General features: G+C 56.8%; 1 protein-coding gene across 1 annotated transcript; it reads left to right on the top strand.

Annotated features, from left to right (window-relative positions):
* The first annotated feature begins 7,816 nt into the window (after positions 1 to 7,816).
* Positions 7,817 to 10,952, top strand: GPRIN1 (G protein regulated inducer of neurite outgrowth 1). Its single transcript, XM_012659482.1, has one exon. The coding sequence runs from the start codon at positions 7,855 to 7,857 to the stop codon at positions 10,873 to 10,875; it is 3,021 nt and encodes a 1,006-aa protein (XP_012514936.1). The 5' UTR covers positions 7,817 to 7,854; the 3' UTR covers positions 10,876 to 10,952.
* The last annotated feature ends 90 nt before the right edge of the window (positions 10,953 to 11,042 follow it).

Raw genomic sequence — 11,042 nt, 5'->3', positions numbered from 1 at the left:
GGCCGGGGCGGGGTGGGGGCGGGTCCCGCGGCACCCGACCGAACACCTGAGGGGCCCTGTGGGCCGGGCCGCCCCGGGTTCGGGAGCAGTTCGCGCCCGCTCGCCACCGCCGGCGGCTTTGTTCGGCACGGCCGTGCGGGCGGGGTGCTTCCCGCCACTGGGGGTGGGGGAGGGCGTCCTCCCGCGTTGATTCATCTCCTCCCCGGGGCGAGCTCGGCGCTCCGGTGGCTCCACTCACTACGGAGCACACTCGCCGTCACACACCCAGTGTGGCACGCGCCGGGACGCGATCGCACACTGCGTTCAAGCAGGCGCCTCACTTCCCCGGGAGAGGCCACAGGTCTACGCACACACACAATGGCAGTTGGTCATTCCATCAGACTCATGCGCACGGCCGGCTGTGTACCCGCCCAGTACACCGGTGGGAACCCTGCGTACACACCCAGGCACGGCTACGCGCCCACACCAGCCATCAGGGATCGCAGCACAGCCAGCTCCACAACACCCTCTGATCGCAACGCACTGGCAGCCACCCTGCTCTGGCCTGCTTGTGTCAGCACCTGCTCTTCAGGCGGGGTGTCCTTGGACCCTGGACCCTGGAGTAGACTGTCACACTTGTGCGCACACTGCCTCACACCTACTCTATTAGCTTGCTGCCCGCTCCCAGCCACACTAGCCCCTGTCTGCACAGCCCTGAGTGTCCGTTCTCGCCCTTCCGTGCACGCATGGATGGTCTGGGGGCTGTGTCTGGAGGTCTGGCTACCGCCCTTGCTAGATTCCTTCTTCTCCTACCGCCCAGGCAGGAGGCTTGGCTGCTCTGAGAGCACTAGAAGGGGAGGTGACAGGGGCAGTAGACTGGGATTCTGAGACACAGTCACAGGTGCACATGCCTGCCAAAGCTCCACTAGCCTTCGTCGATCTTGTCACCATGGGAGGAGGTGTTTGCAGGTGCCTGGCAGCCCTGGCCCTGATTAGGTATGTAAGGGTGGCTCCACTCTGGGAAGAAATGCTAGATGGAAGGCACGGGCTGTGCGGTCTCCGTGGCCTGAATGGGCATCAACGGGCTGCTCTACCCAGGAGCAGGACACAAGCACCTGTGCACGCACCCAAGTGAGACTGTGAAGCCACGTGGCCACACACGTGCATACCTGCAGGTCCAAGTGGTCCCCATGAGGCACAAACGCACAAGCCATTCTGCACATACAGGGCGTACAGGAGCACACCTGCATTCCAGCAAGAACGCAGGAGCCAGGTCCTGGCCCCACACGGGCCCAAGCTGGTACAGACGTCCACAGGCAGTCTGCTCACTCCTTGGCACTCCAGGTGAGCCGGCGCACATACCTAGCCAGTTGTTACTCGCTCTGCCTCAGTCGAGCCACACTCACGTTTGTGCCCAGGTGTGCAGGCTCATCTGCTCATGGCGTGTACGTGTTCCTGCAGGTGGGCGTATGTATGCAGGGACACTCTTGCTTCTACTGTATGCTCCCCAGTACTGTTGCCTGTGAGGTCCATGGGATCGGGAGGAATCTTGGCCTGACCCCAAAGAGCAGAAAGGGTTCTTACGAGCCAAGTGTCAGTGTCCAAGACCTTAGATGATATGAATGGGAAGAACCCAGGCTTCAGGCTTAGACACAACTGGCTTTGAACCACAGCCTCCCCGTCCCCCCAACTTTGTGCCCTTGGTCAAGTCTTTTCTCCCTCTGACTTCAGTGGTCTCATCTGTGAAATGGGGTGATAATGCCCTCCTCATGAGATTGTTGTGGGGTCCAGCCTGAGAGTGTTGGGCCCAGGAGAGGGAGCTGGGTTCCAGTGGGAGAGTGGGAAGGGAGAGGAGGTGAGGCCCCAGGCCTAGGCTGCCTCTTGGAGAAGTGGCTAAAGGATACTGAGGCCTCCTTACGAGCCAGGAAGGGCCTAGTGGAACTGTGAGGAGTAGAAGGTCTTAGGGCAGATCTTAAACCCAGGGCTGGGCTAGATTTTCTAGATAACTATATCCCCTCTCCCATTTCACAGATTGGGAAACTGAGGTCCACAGAGTAGAAAAACTCACCCAAAGTTATGGAACAAGACAATGGCTAAGCTAGGGCTTGACCCCCAGCTTTCTGCCTCCCTGACCAGGCTCTCTGTCCCTACCCCAGACCTTTTCCCATTTCAGAGGCTGAGAACAGCAAGACGGGAACAGAAAGCTGGCCTCTTCCAGGGGGACTTTCAGAAGGGACATGTTACCAGCTGGACCATGCTTGTCCTCTCGGAACCTCAGTTTCTGCCTCTTGAAAACAGGACTATAACACCTGCCCGGAAGGTGTGTGGGATCTGTACACAGTAAGGGCTTGACCTGTGTGAAGTCACCCCCACCTTTCTTGGCATCTTGTCAAGGATCCAAACTCAGGGGGCTGTAGGCCAGGAAGGTAACATATGTGAGGAGCTGGCTATAAGAAAAGTGACAGCGCAAATTCAGCGATTGACGACAACAGTGAGCCTCAGCGTGCAGGACGCCATAGGGAAGGGTGGGGAGTGCGGCTAATTGGAGAGTACACCGGCAGCTCAGGAGGCAGGCCCTGCGCGGTTCCAGCTAACTGTTGCCACGCAAGATGCACACTCAGTTGCCAAATTTGAGTTTTCCAAGAGAAGCTGGAAATCTGATTCTCATATGAAATCTTCAAATTTTTAAATGTTCATCAGTTGATTTGATTTGAAAATTTGTTTAGCGCTCTGGGTCAAACAAGCACGTTTGGGGGCCAGATTTAGCTGGTTTGTGTCTCTGCTGCAGCCCTTCTCTCCCCTGCCCCCTCCTGGGAGCACAGCTGGGCTCCGACAGGCCGAGTAGATAAAAACAGGCCTTCCATGTACACAGCCCGGCCCTAAAGTGAGCAGAGCCAGGCACACCCCTCATTTTCTTTAATTCTCACTGCAGCCCTGAGGAGCAGGGGGTGGGTTCTTCAGGGTCCCCAGTGAGGAGAATGGCCTCGCTGGCGGGCTCCGAGCTGGTGAGTGGTCAGCTGTCCTGACTTTCTGCCGAGGCCTCAGCCGGGGAGGTGCCTTGGCGTGTGGGGACTCCAGGGCCGGGCAGGGCTGAAATGAGGGGCGGCCAGGACCCAGAGCACCGTTCCTAGCTGGAGGGCTGACTCCTTCCAGTTCCAGCCTAAACTCCCCATACACCTGCTAGGCAGCTGTTGAAGTCCTGTTTTCCAGAGGAGGAAACAGAGGCAGGCAGATCCCGGCCCTTTCTTTTGCCTGTCTCCCCAGTTACTCCAGCTTATAACATCCTTTCCTGTAGTCAAGGACCTAAGGGGCTGCAAGCAGGTGACCTAGGGGTCAAAGCTGGCTCACAAAAGCTTTTGTTTGGCCTGTGTGATATTTTTTAAATAAGCCAATATTTAAAATACAGATATCCAGATTTATGACTTTGCTCTAAAATTAGGACACCTGGCCATGCAGGGGCCATGTTCACTGCCCTGCTTAAAACACTCCCAGGGATTTCCCAGTACCCTCAGGATGAACTGTCCCCCATCCTGCTCCCCTTCCCGCCCCACCTCCCTCTCCCCCTTCCGACTCCACTCCAGGCACTCAGGCCTTTTCACGGCTGGCCCAGACGATGACCTCCTCACAGGGGGCTTTCTTGGCCACATGTCTAAACCAGCTGCCCACTCCTTTGTCTTCACAGCACCCATTATTTGAAATTATATCATTTATTTGCTATTCGTTTAATATCTTTCTGCACCTAGAAGGCAGGGACCCTGCATTCCTTATCCACTGCTGTATCCCCTGTCCCAGAACAGGGACATTGCCTGTGTGCTCAATAAATGTTGAGTTTATGGATGAATTCCTAACTGGCCACAATTGGCAGGAATTAAGTGCAGTTGCCCCTTTAGAATGGGCCAGTGCCCTCCAGTTTGCCACAGACCCCCCACACACACACTCTCTATTGTCTCCTCACTCTAGGACATCAGGCGTCTCAGGCTGGAGTGCAGTGGTGCAATCACAGCTCACCACGGCCTCAAACTCCTGGGCTCACGAGATCCTCCTGCCTCAGTGTCTGGAGTAGCTGGGACTACAGGTGTGCACCACCACGCCTGGCTAATTTTTCTTATTTTCTTCTAAGGACTGGGTCTTGCTATGTTGCCAAGGCTGGTCCTGAACTCCTGGCCCCAAGTAATCCTCCTGCCTCAGCCTTCCAGTAGCCACAGGTGCAAGCCTCTGTGCCCGGCTTAGGTGTCAGGAGTCTTTAATCATCTCCCTTGCTCTACTGTTTTCCTTGTGGGAGAAAAAATGTTTATCTGTGCCCATATCACTACCAAAAGGCAAAAAATGAAGATGGACCTAGTCCATACCACGCAAATCTGATGCTTGCCTGACCCCTGCAGGCTGGTGACCATCCAACCCCTCATATTTATGCTGATGAAAACCAAATCCAAAGAATTCCAGCCAGACCTCTCCCGTACTCCCGACCTAGCTCCCACCTGCTCCTGGATGTCCCTGTGTAACTCCTGCGGGCAGTCCCGTTCAGCTTCCCAGCCAGTGGCCGTGGGCCTCTGCAGAGCTCTCCTCCTGCGTCCCCATCTTAGTGATGGCTCTTACCCTCCAAGTCCCATAATCTTAAAGCGCGAGAGACCCAGTGGTGAGCAGTGTCAATTGAGTCCCCATCCAGGGACCTGAGGCCTGGTCAGGGACCCAGCAGTGTGAACGGTGACATGTAGAGTGACATGAGTCTGGTTAGGGGGAGGAGGCCACGGGAATCCCCGGGAAGCTGGTGGTCGGAGAAGGCTCACGAGAGGAAGAGGCGCTTCCACTGAGGCCTGAACGTGGGATAAGACATGGCCAGGCACGCCGGGAGGGAAGGACTCCTCCAGCACAGGGTGTGTAGAGGCTGCCATGGGGCAAACACGAAGCCCATGGATGACCCCAGAGAGGTCGCACTTGTGTGTGTGTGCGCGCATGTGCACATGTACGTGCTTCAGGGGTGGGAGTGGGTAGGGAGAGATAAATCCCAGCAGGTAGTATGTTCACATAAAAGAGCTAGACTTGATCCTAAAGGTAATAGGGAGTCATTACAGTTTGCAGGTTTTTTCCCCCATTTTCAAAAAAAGTACCGTGGGCACACATAACCAAAATTCAAGCATCACAAAGGGTCACACAAAGAAAAGTCTCTCCCACCCTCAGATCCCCAGTCTTACTTCCAAAAGGCAATCACTGCTAAAAGTTTCACAGGATTCCATCCAGAAATTTTCTCTTTATCAATAAACCCATGCATGTGTGTCTGTATTTTCCTTGGCTATGGGATCCTAGCAGCCATGCTGTCTCCTGGCTTTTTTCCACTTAATTTACCTTGGGTGTTTTCCTCCTCACTCCACACATCCTGGTGCCTGCGTGGTGTCCGTGTGGTCATCCCACATTTCACGGAACCTGCCTTCTGGTTCTCTTCTCAGCCCCCGCTGTGCCCTGGTGTACCCCACTGCACCATCTGTCTGTCTTCAGGACCACCTGGAGGTGGGCTTGCCAGCTCAAATGCTGTGTGCATTGTGAACTTTGACAGAAATCGATAAATGCCCTTCCAAAAAGATTACAGCCAATTTACTTTTCCAGCAAGAATGAGCAGCACTTTGAGCCAAGGAGTAGCACAGTTGGATCTGTACCTTAGAAAGATCATCCAGTCATTCATGTCACAAATACTTATCAGGATCTTACTGCGTGTGTGCCCATCATTGTTTTTGACTCGGGTATGTCAGTGAGCACTACCAAGTCCCCACCCTCCTGGAGCCGGCATTCTAACGAGAGTGACACACCATAAACAATAAACAAATACATGTGATATGTCAGATGGTGACGGGTACTATGGAGAAACACGGAGCGGACAAGGCGGTGGAAAGCGCCTGCCAGCCAGGGTCAGGAGGAGGCTGTCTCATACAGGGTGGGTCAGGGAGAGCCGCAGGGAGGGGACCATGCAGATAGCTGGAAGGATAGCTTTCCAGGCAGAAGAAAACAGTCAGTGCAAAGGCCTTGAGGCAGGGGGTGTGGCTGAAGAGAGGTAGAGGAGTAGGAGAAAGGCCAGAAGGGCTGATGGGCTGGACAATGCAGGGTCTTGTGAGCTGTTGTCAGGAGTTTGCTTTTACTTTGCATAGGATGGGGAGACACTGCATGGTTCTGAGCAGAGGACGGATGTGATCTGCCTTGGGTTTTACTAAGATCCCTCTAGCTGCTAGATTGAGAGTAAACTATGGGGTGAAGGAAAAAGCAGAGATAATCTAGGTGAGAGGTGCTGGGGGTTTAGCCCAGAGTAGTGGCCAGATTTTGGATGTATTCTGAAGGTTGACCCATTATATTTTGCTGATGGATGGGACATGGGATGTGAGAGTCAAGGGTGACTCTCAGGATTTGGCCTGAGCACTAGGGAGATGGTTTCGGAGCAGATTTGGAGGGAGTCAGGAGCTCTGCTCACTTTGGCGGCTGAGCGCATAACACAACGGGGTTGCTCTTGGATCCAGCTGCCTGCCAGACCCTCTTCCTGCTGGCCCCCAGGCACCACAAACTCAGCTTGCCCAGAATGGATCTCCCTCTTTCCCCAGATTTCCTGCCCAGCACCGTTGCCCAGCAACCTGGCCAGTACCCTGCGGGCCACCCCTCCTCTGACCACTGCAGCCAGTTGGTACCTGTCAATTGCCTTTGGATCTCTCAGTTTTGCCTTTAACTTCCAACCCCAGGACCTGCTGTGCCATCTCTTGTCTAGACTATTGCAACTGCTCAGGGCCTGTTGCAGAGAGGGAGCTAGGTGAATGAATGAAGGATTAAATGAATGATTTACCAGCCTCCTGATAGGTTTCAGCCAACCCCTCTCCTTCAGCCCAGCCTCCACCCCATCCCAGAGGAATCCTTAAAGATACATACATCTGACTATGGCCCTTCCTTGACTGTAAACCATTCACAGCTCCCCAGGCCTACATAGACTTAAACTGGTGGCCTATAGACATGTTTTGTTTGGCCCACATAGTGTTTTAGGTTTTTATAAAATCTTGAACTAATTAGCACATTATACATTAAAGTCTGGGTTTCCTAATTCTCTTAAGAACCTAGAAGAGCTGGGACTCCCAGGTGGTATTTCTCCAGGGCAGCACTTGACTGACAGATTAAATGACCCACCTGACCCCTGGTGTAGAGCTGCAGTCCCCAAGCCCAGGGCCACGGACCAGTATCGGTCTGTGGCCTACTAGGGACTGGGCCGCAGAGCTCTGCCCCCCACCCCGCCGTGTCCGTGGAAAAAAATTGTCTTTCATGAAACTCAGTGGGGGTGGGGGCGGGGGGGGTGCACAGCAGGAGATGAGCCACGGGTGAGCCAGTGAAGCTTCATCTGTATTTACAGCCACTCCCCATTGCTCTCATCACCGCCTGAGCTCCGCCTCCCCGTCCCCGCCACCAATCCGTGGAAAAATTGTCTTTCATGAAACCGGTCTCTGGTGCCAAAAAGGTTTGGGAACCACTGGCCTAGAGGACAACAGCATAACTTCTGGATAGTGTGCTGCGTGGGGTGGGGCTGAAAAGGGGCGATGGTAGTAAAGTTAAAGTTATGCTGTGGCCAAGTTGTGAAGGGCCTTGAATGTCATTTTAAGAAGTCTTTATCATTTTAAGAAAGGCCACTAGGAGCAATGAAGCAGGGGAGTGACGTGGTTGGGTTCGTGTTTCCAGCCCAGGCCCTCTGGACAGGAGGGGACCAGACAGGGGCAGAGCACCCAGTGAGAAGGCCTGGCTGCTAGGAGGAGTGGGTGGAAGAGGAGGCTGGATGGAGTCTCCCTAAATCTGAGTCTACTCTGTCTCTGTTTCAGAACCAGACAGTAACCTTGGACTCAAGCATGGTCACGAGGGCAGATGGGCAGTGCTGAAGACCCGACCTGGCTCCAGCTGCTTCGAAAGGACTCCAGTGCCCCAGGACCCCAGCCCACAGCCCTCTGCTGCCCACAGGATGGGAGCCTGGGGGATGGGGGTCCGGCCATGAAGGATTGCTGCCCCTCCCCACAAAAGGCCAGCCCTGCACCCCCCAGGCACACCCCTGACCAAAGCCCAGGCATGGACTCTAGACACAGAAGCCCTAGTGGGGCTGGGGAAGGGGCCTCCTACCCTGAGGGCCTTGGTGGGAGCTTGGCCTACCCCTCCCCAACCTGTATCTCTCCCCAAGAGGCAGCCTCCAAGGAGACATTGGGAGCCCGTGGAGCCCTGATCTCGGGGACACTAGAAACCACCTTGTCTGGGAAGTCAGAGCCCGTGTCCTCAGTGAAAATTCATCCCACATCCTCAGAGAACAGAAATCCTGTGTTCTTGGAGAAGATGGATTCCAAGTCCTCAAAGCCGGCACAGTCCACTTCCATTGGAAAGGCAGATACGGGGTCCTCGGGGGACGCAGAGTCTACGTTCACAGGGGAGGCAGAGTCTGCAGTCTTGGGAGAAGGGGGTCCTGTGGCTCCCAGGAAGATAGATCCCATGACCCCAGGAAAGGAAGATCTTGGATCCTTGGGAAAAATCGATCCTATGTGCAAGGTGGATACAATGTCCCCAAGGAAGGAGGATCCTATATCCTCAGGCAGAATGGCTTCTGTGTTCCCAAGAAAGGAGGAGCCCAGGTATTCTGGAAAAGAACATCCTGTGTCCTCAGAAAAGATGGGTCCTACGTCTGTGGGAAAAGTAGATCTTGTGTCCTTGGGAAAGAGAGATCCTGAGCCTTCAGGAAAGTTGGACCCTGTGTCCTCGGAAGACACAGATTCTGCATCCACAGTAAAGACAGATGCTGGGCTCCCGGGAGGGCCGACTCCAGGGTCGCCAGGCAATGTTGAGCATGTGTCCCCTGGAACGGTGGCTCCTGGGTCCTCAGCAAGGGTGGATCCTACATGCTTGGGGATGGCAGAACCTGCATCTATGGGAAATGTAGAAACTGTGTCCTCCACAAAAGAGGACACTCGGTTCCTGGGAATCACAGACCCTGTCTCCTCAGGAGAGGGGGGTCCCGTGTCTACAGCAATGACAAAAACTGTGTCTGCTGGACATGCAGATCCCATGTCTTCAGGAAAGACACATCCTACATCTTTGAAAAATGTGAACCGCCTGTCTTCAGACAAAGTGGATCCCAGGTCCTCGGGAAAGCCAGAGCCCTTGTCCCCTGGGCAGGCAGAATGTGTGTCTGTAGGAAAGACAGAAACGGTGTCCTCAGGAAAAGAGGACCCAGTGTCCTCCAGAAGGGAGGATCCCTTATCTGTGGGAAACATAAAAACATTACCGTCTGAGAAAGTGAATCCTGACTCTTCAGGAAAGGCAGAGCCTGTGTCCGCAGATCCGGGGAATCCCAAGTCCTTGGGGGCAGCAGGTCCCCCATCTGAAGTGAAAGCGGAGGCAGTGACTGGGGGGAAAGGAGATCCACTGTCCTCGGAGAAGGCAGGTCCTGTGGCCTCCGGAAAGGTGGGTCCCACAGCCTCAGGGAAGGCTGATGCCCTGGCCTTGCGCAAGGTGGACCCTGTGGGCAGGGGAAAGGCAGACATTGCCCCCTCTGGAGAAGTGAGCTCCTCCGTGGCTTTAGGTAAAGTGGTCTCCACAACTCCAGGAAAAGCCGTCCTGGTGTCCTTGGGGAAGGCGGATCCAGTGTCCTTGGGAAAAGCAGAAGCTATCCCAGAGGGAAGGGTAGCTGCTCTGCCTCTAGAGAAGGAGAATCCTGTCAACTCCACAAAAGATCCCAGGGCCTCAGGGAAAGCAGAGCCCAAGTCTGGGGTCACAGCAGAAACGAAGCTCCCTGGGCAAGAGGGTGCCGCGTCAGGAGAAGCAGAGGCTGTGTCTTTGCAAAAGGAGCCGCCTCGAGCCTCAGAGAAGGTGGATCCTGGATCCTCAAAAAAAGCAGACCCCATTGCCTCTGGGAAGAGAGAGCCGGTGCCCCTGGGGCAGGCCGACTCTGCATCTTCCAGAAAAGCGGAGCCCCAGTCCTTGGGGAAGGTGGCCCCCCTGAGTCTGGCCAAGTCCATCCCCTCCTCCAGGCAGTCGGATGGCAAACCCTGCGGTTCAGCCCTGTCTCCCGAGGGTGCCGGGAGCAGCAAGGATCACGTGGAGCCGGAGCCGGAGCCCGTGCCCAGCGCCGAGGCCTCCACCCTGGGCCAGAAAGACCTGGCAGCCGCTGGGGCTGAGAAAAGCCCCCGCCCAGAGGCCGCAACGCCCCCACCCGGGCCGCGGACTCGCGACAACTTCACCAAGGCGCCGTCGTGGGACGCGAGCGCCCCGCCCCCGCCGCGCGAGGACGCGGGCACTCAGGCGGGCACGCAGGCCTGCGTCTCGGTGGCCGTGAGCCCCATGTCTCCGCAGGACGACGTGGGGTGCCCGGCTTTCAGTTTCCAGGCGGCGTCCCGTGCTCCCAGCCCGGCGCCCAGGCCGCCCTCGCGCCGCGACGCGGGCCTGCAGGTGTCGCTGGGCGCCACTGAGACGCGCTCCGTGGCCACCGGGCCCATGACTCCGCAGGCCGCAGCGCCGTCCGCCGCGCCGCCCGCCTTCCCCGAAGTGCGGGTGCGGCCCGGCTCGGCGCTGGCGGCCGCTGTGGCACCCCCGGAGGCAGCCGAGCCCGTGCGCGACGTGAGCTGGGACGAGAAGGGCATGACGTGGGAGGTGTACGGCGCCTCCATGGAAGTGGAGGTGCTGGGCATGGCCATCCAGAAGCATCTGGAGCGACAGATCGAGGAGCACGGCCGCCAGGGGGCGCCCGCGCCGCCGTCGGCCGCCCGAGCGGGCCCGGGCCGTGCGGGCTCAGTGCGCGCTGCGCCCCGCGACGGCGCCGCCAAGCGCCCGCCCGGCCTCTTCCGCGCGCTGCTGCAGAGCGTGCGCCGGCCGCGGTGCTGCTCGCGGGCGGGACCCACGGCCGAGTGATCTGCCCCTTTTATACGCCCGGGTTTCCAACCTTCTCAGGCTCCCTTCCTGGCCCCAGGCCCCTATAAGGGGTCGCCTCTGCGTGCAGCAGGCCTCCGAGGGATGGGTGGCCTCTAGAGCCTTCTCATCCCCATCTTTCCGGCTCCTCCCCTCCCCAACGCACAAAT

The sequence above is a fragment of the Propithecus coquereli genome, unplaced genomic scaffold, assembly GCF_000956105.1.
Source record: "Propithecus coquereli isolate 6110/MARCELLA unplaced genomic scaffold, Pcoq_1.0 Scaffold619, whole genome shotgun sequence".
NCBI classification, from domain to species: Eukaryota; Metazoa; Chordata; class Mammalia; order Primates; family Indriidae; genus Propithecus; species Propithecus coquereli.
This window is presented reverse-complemented; position numbering and strand designations above follow the sequence as displayed.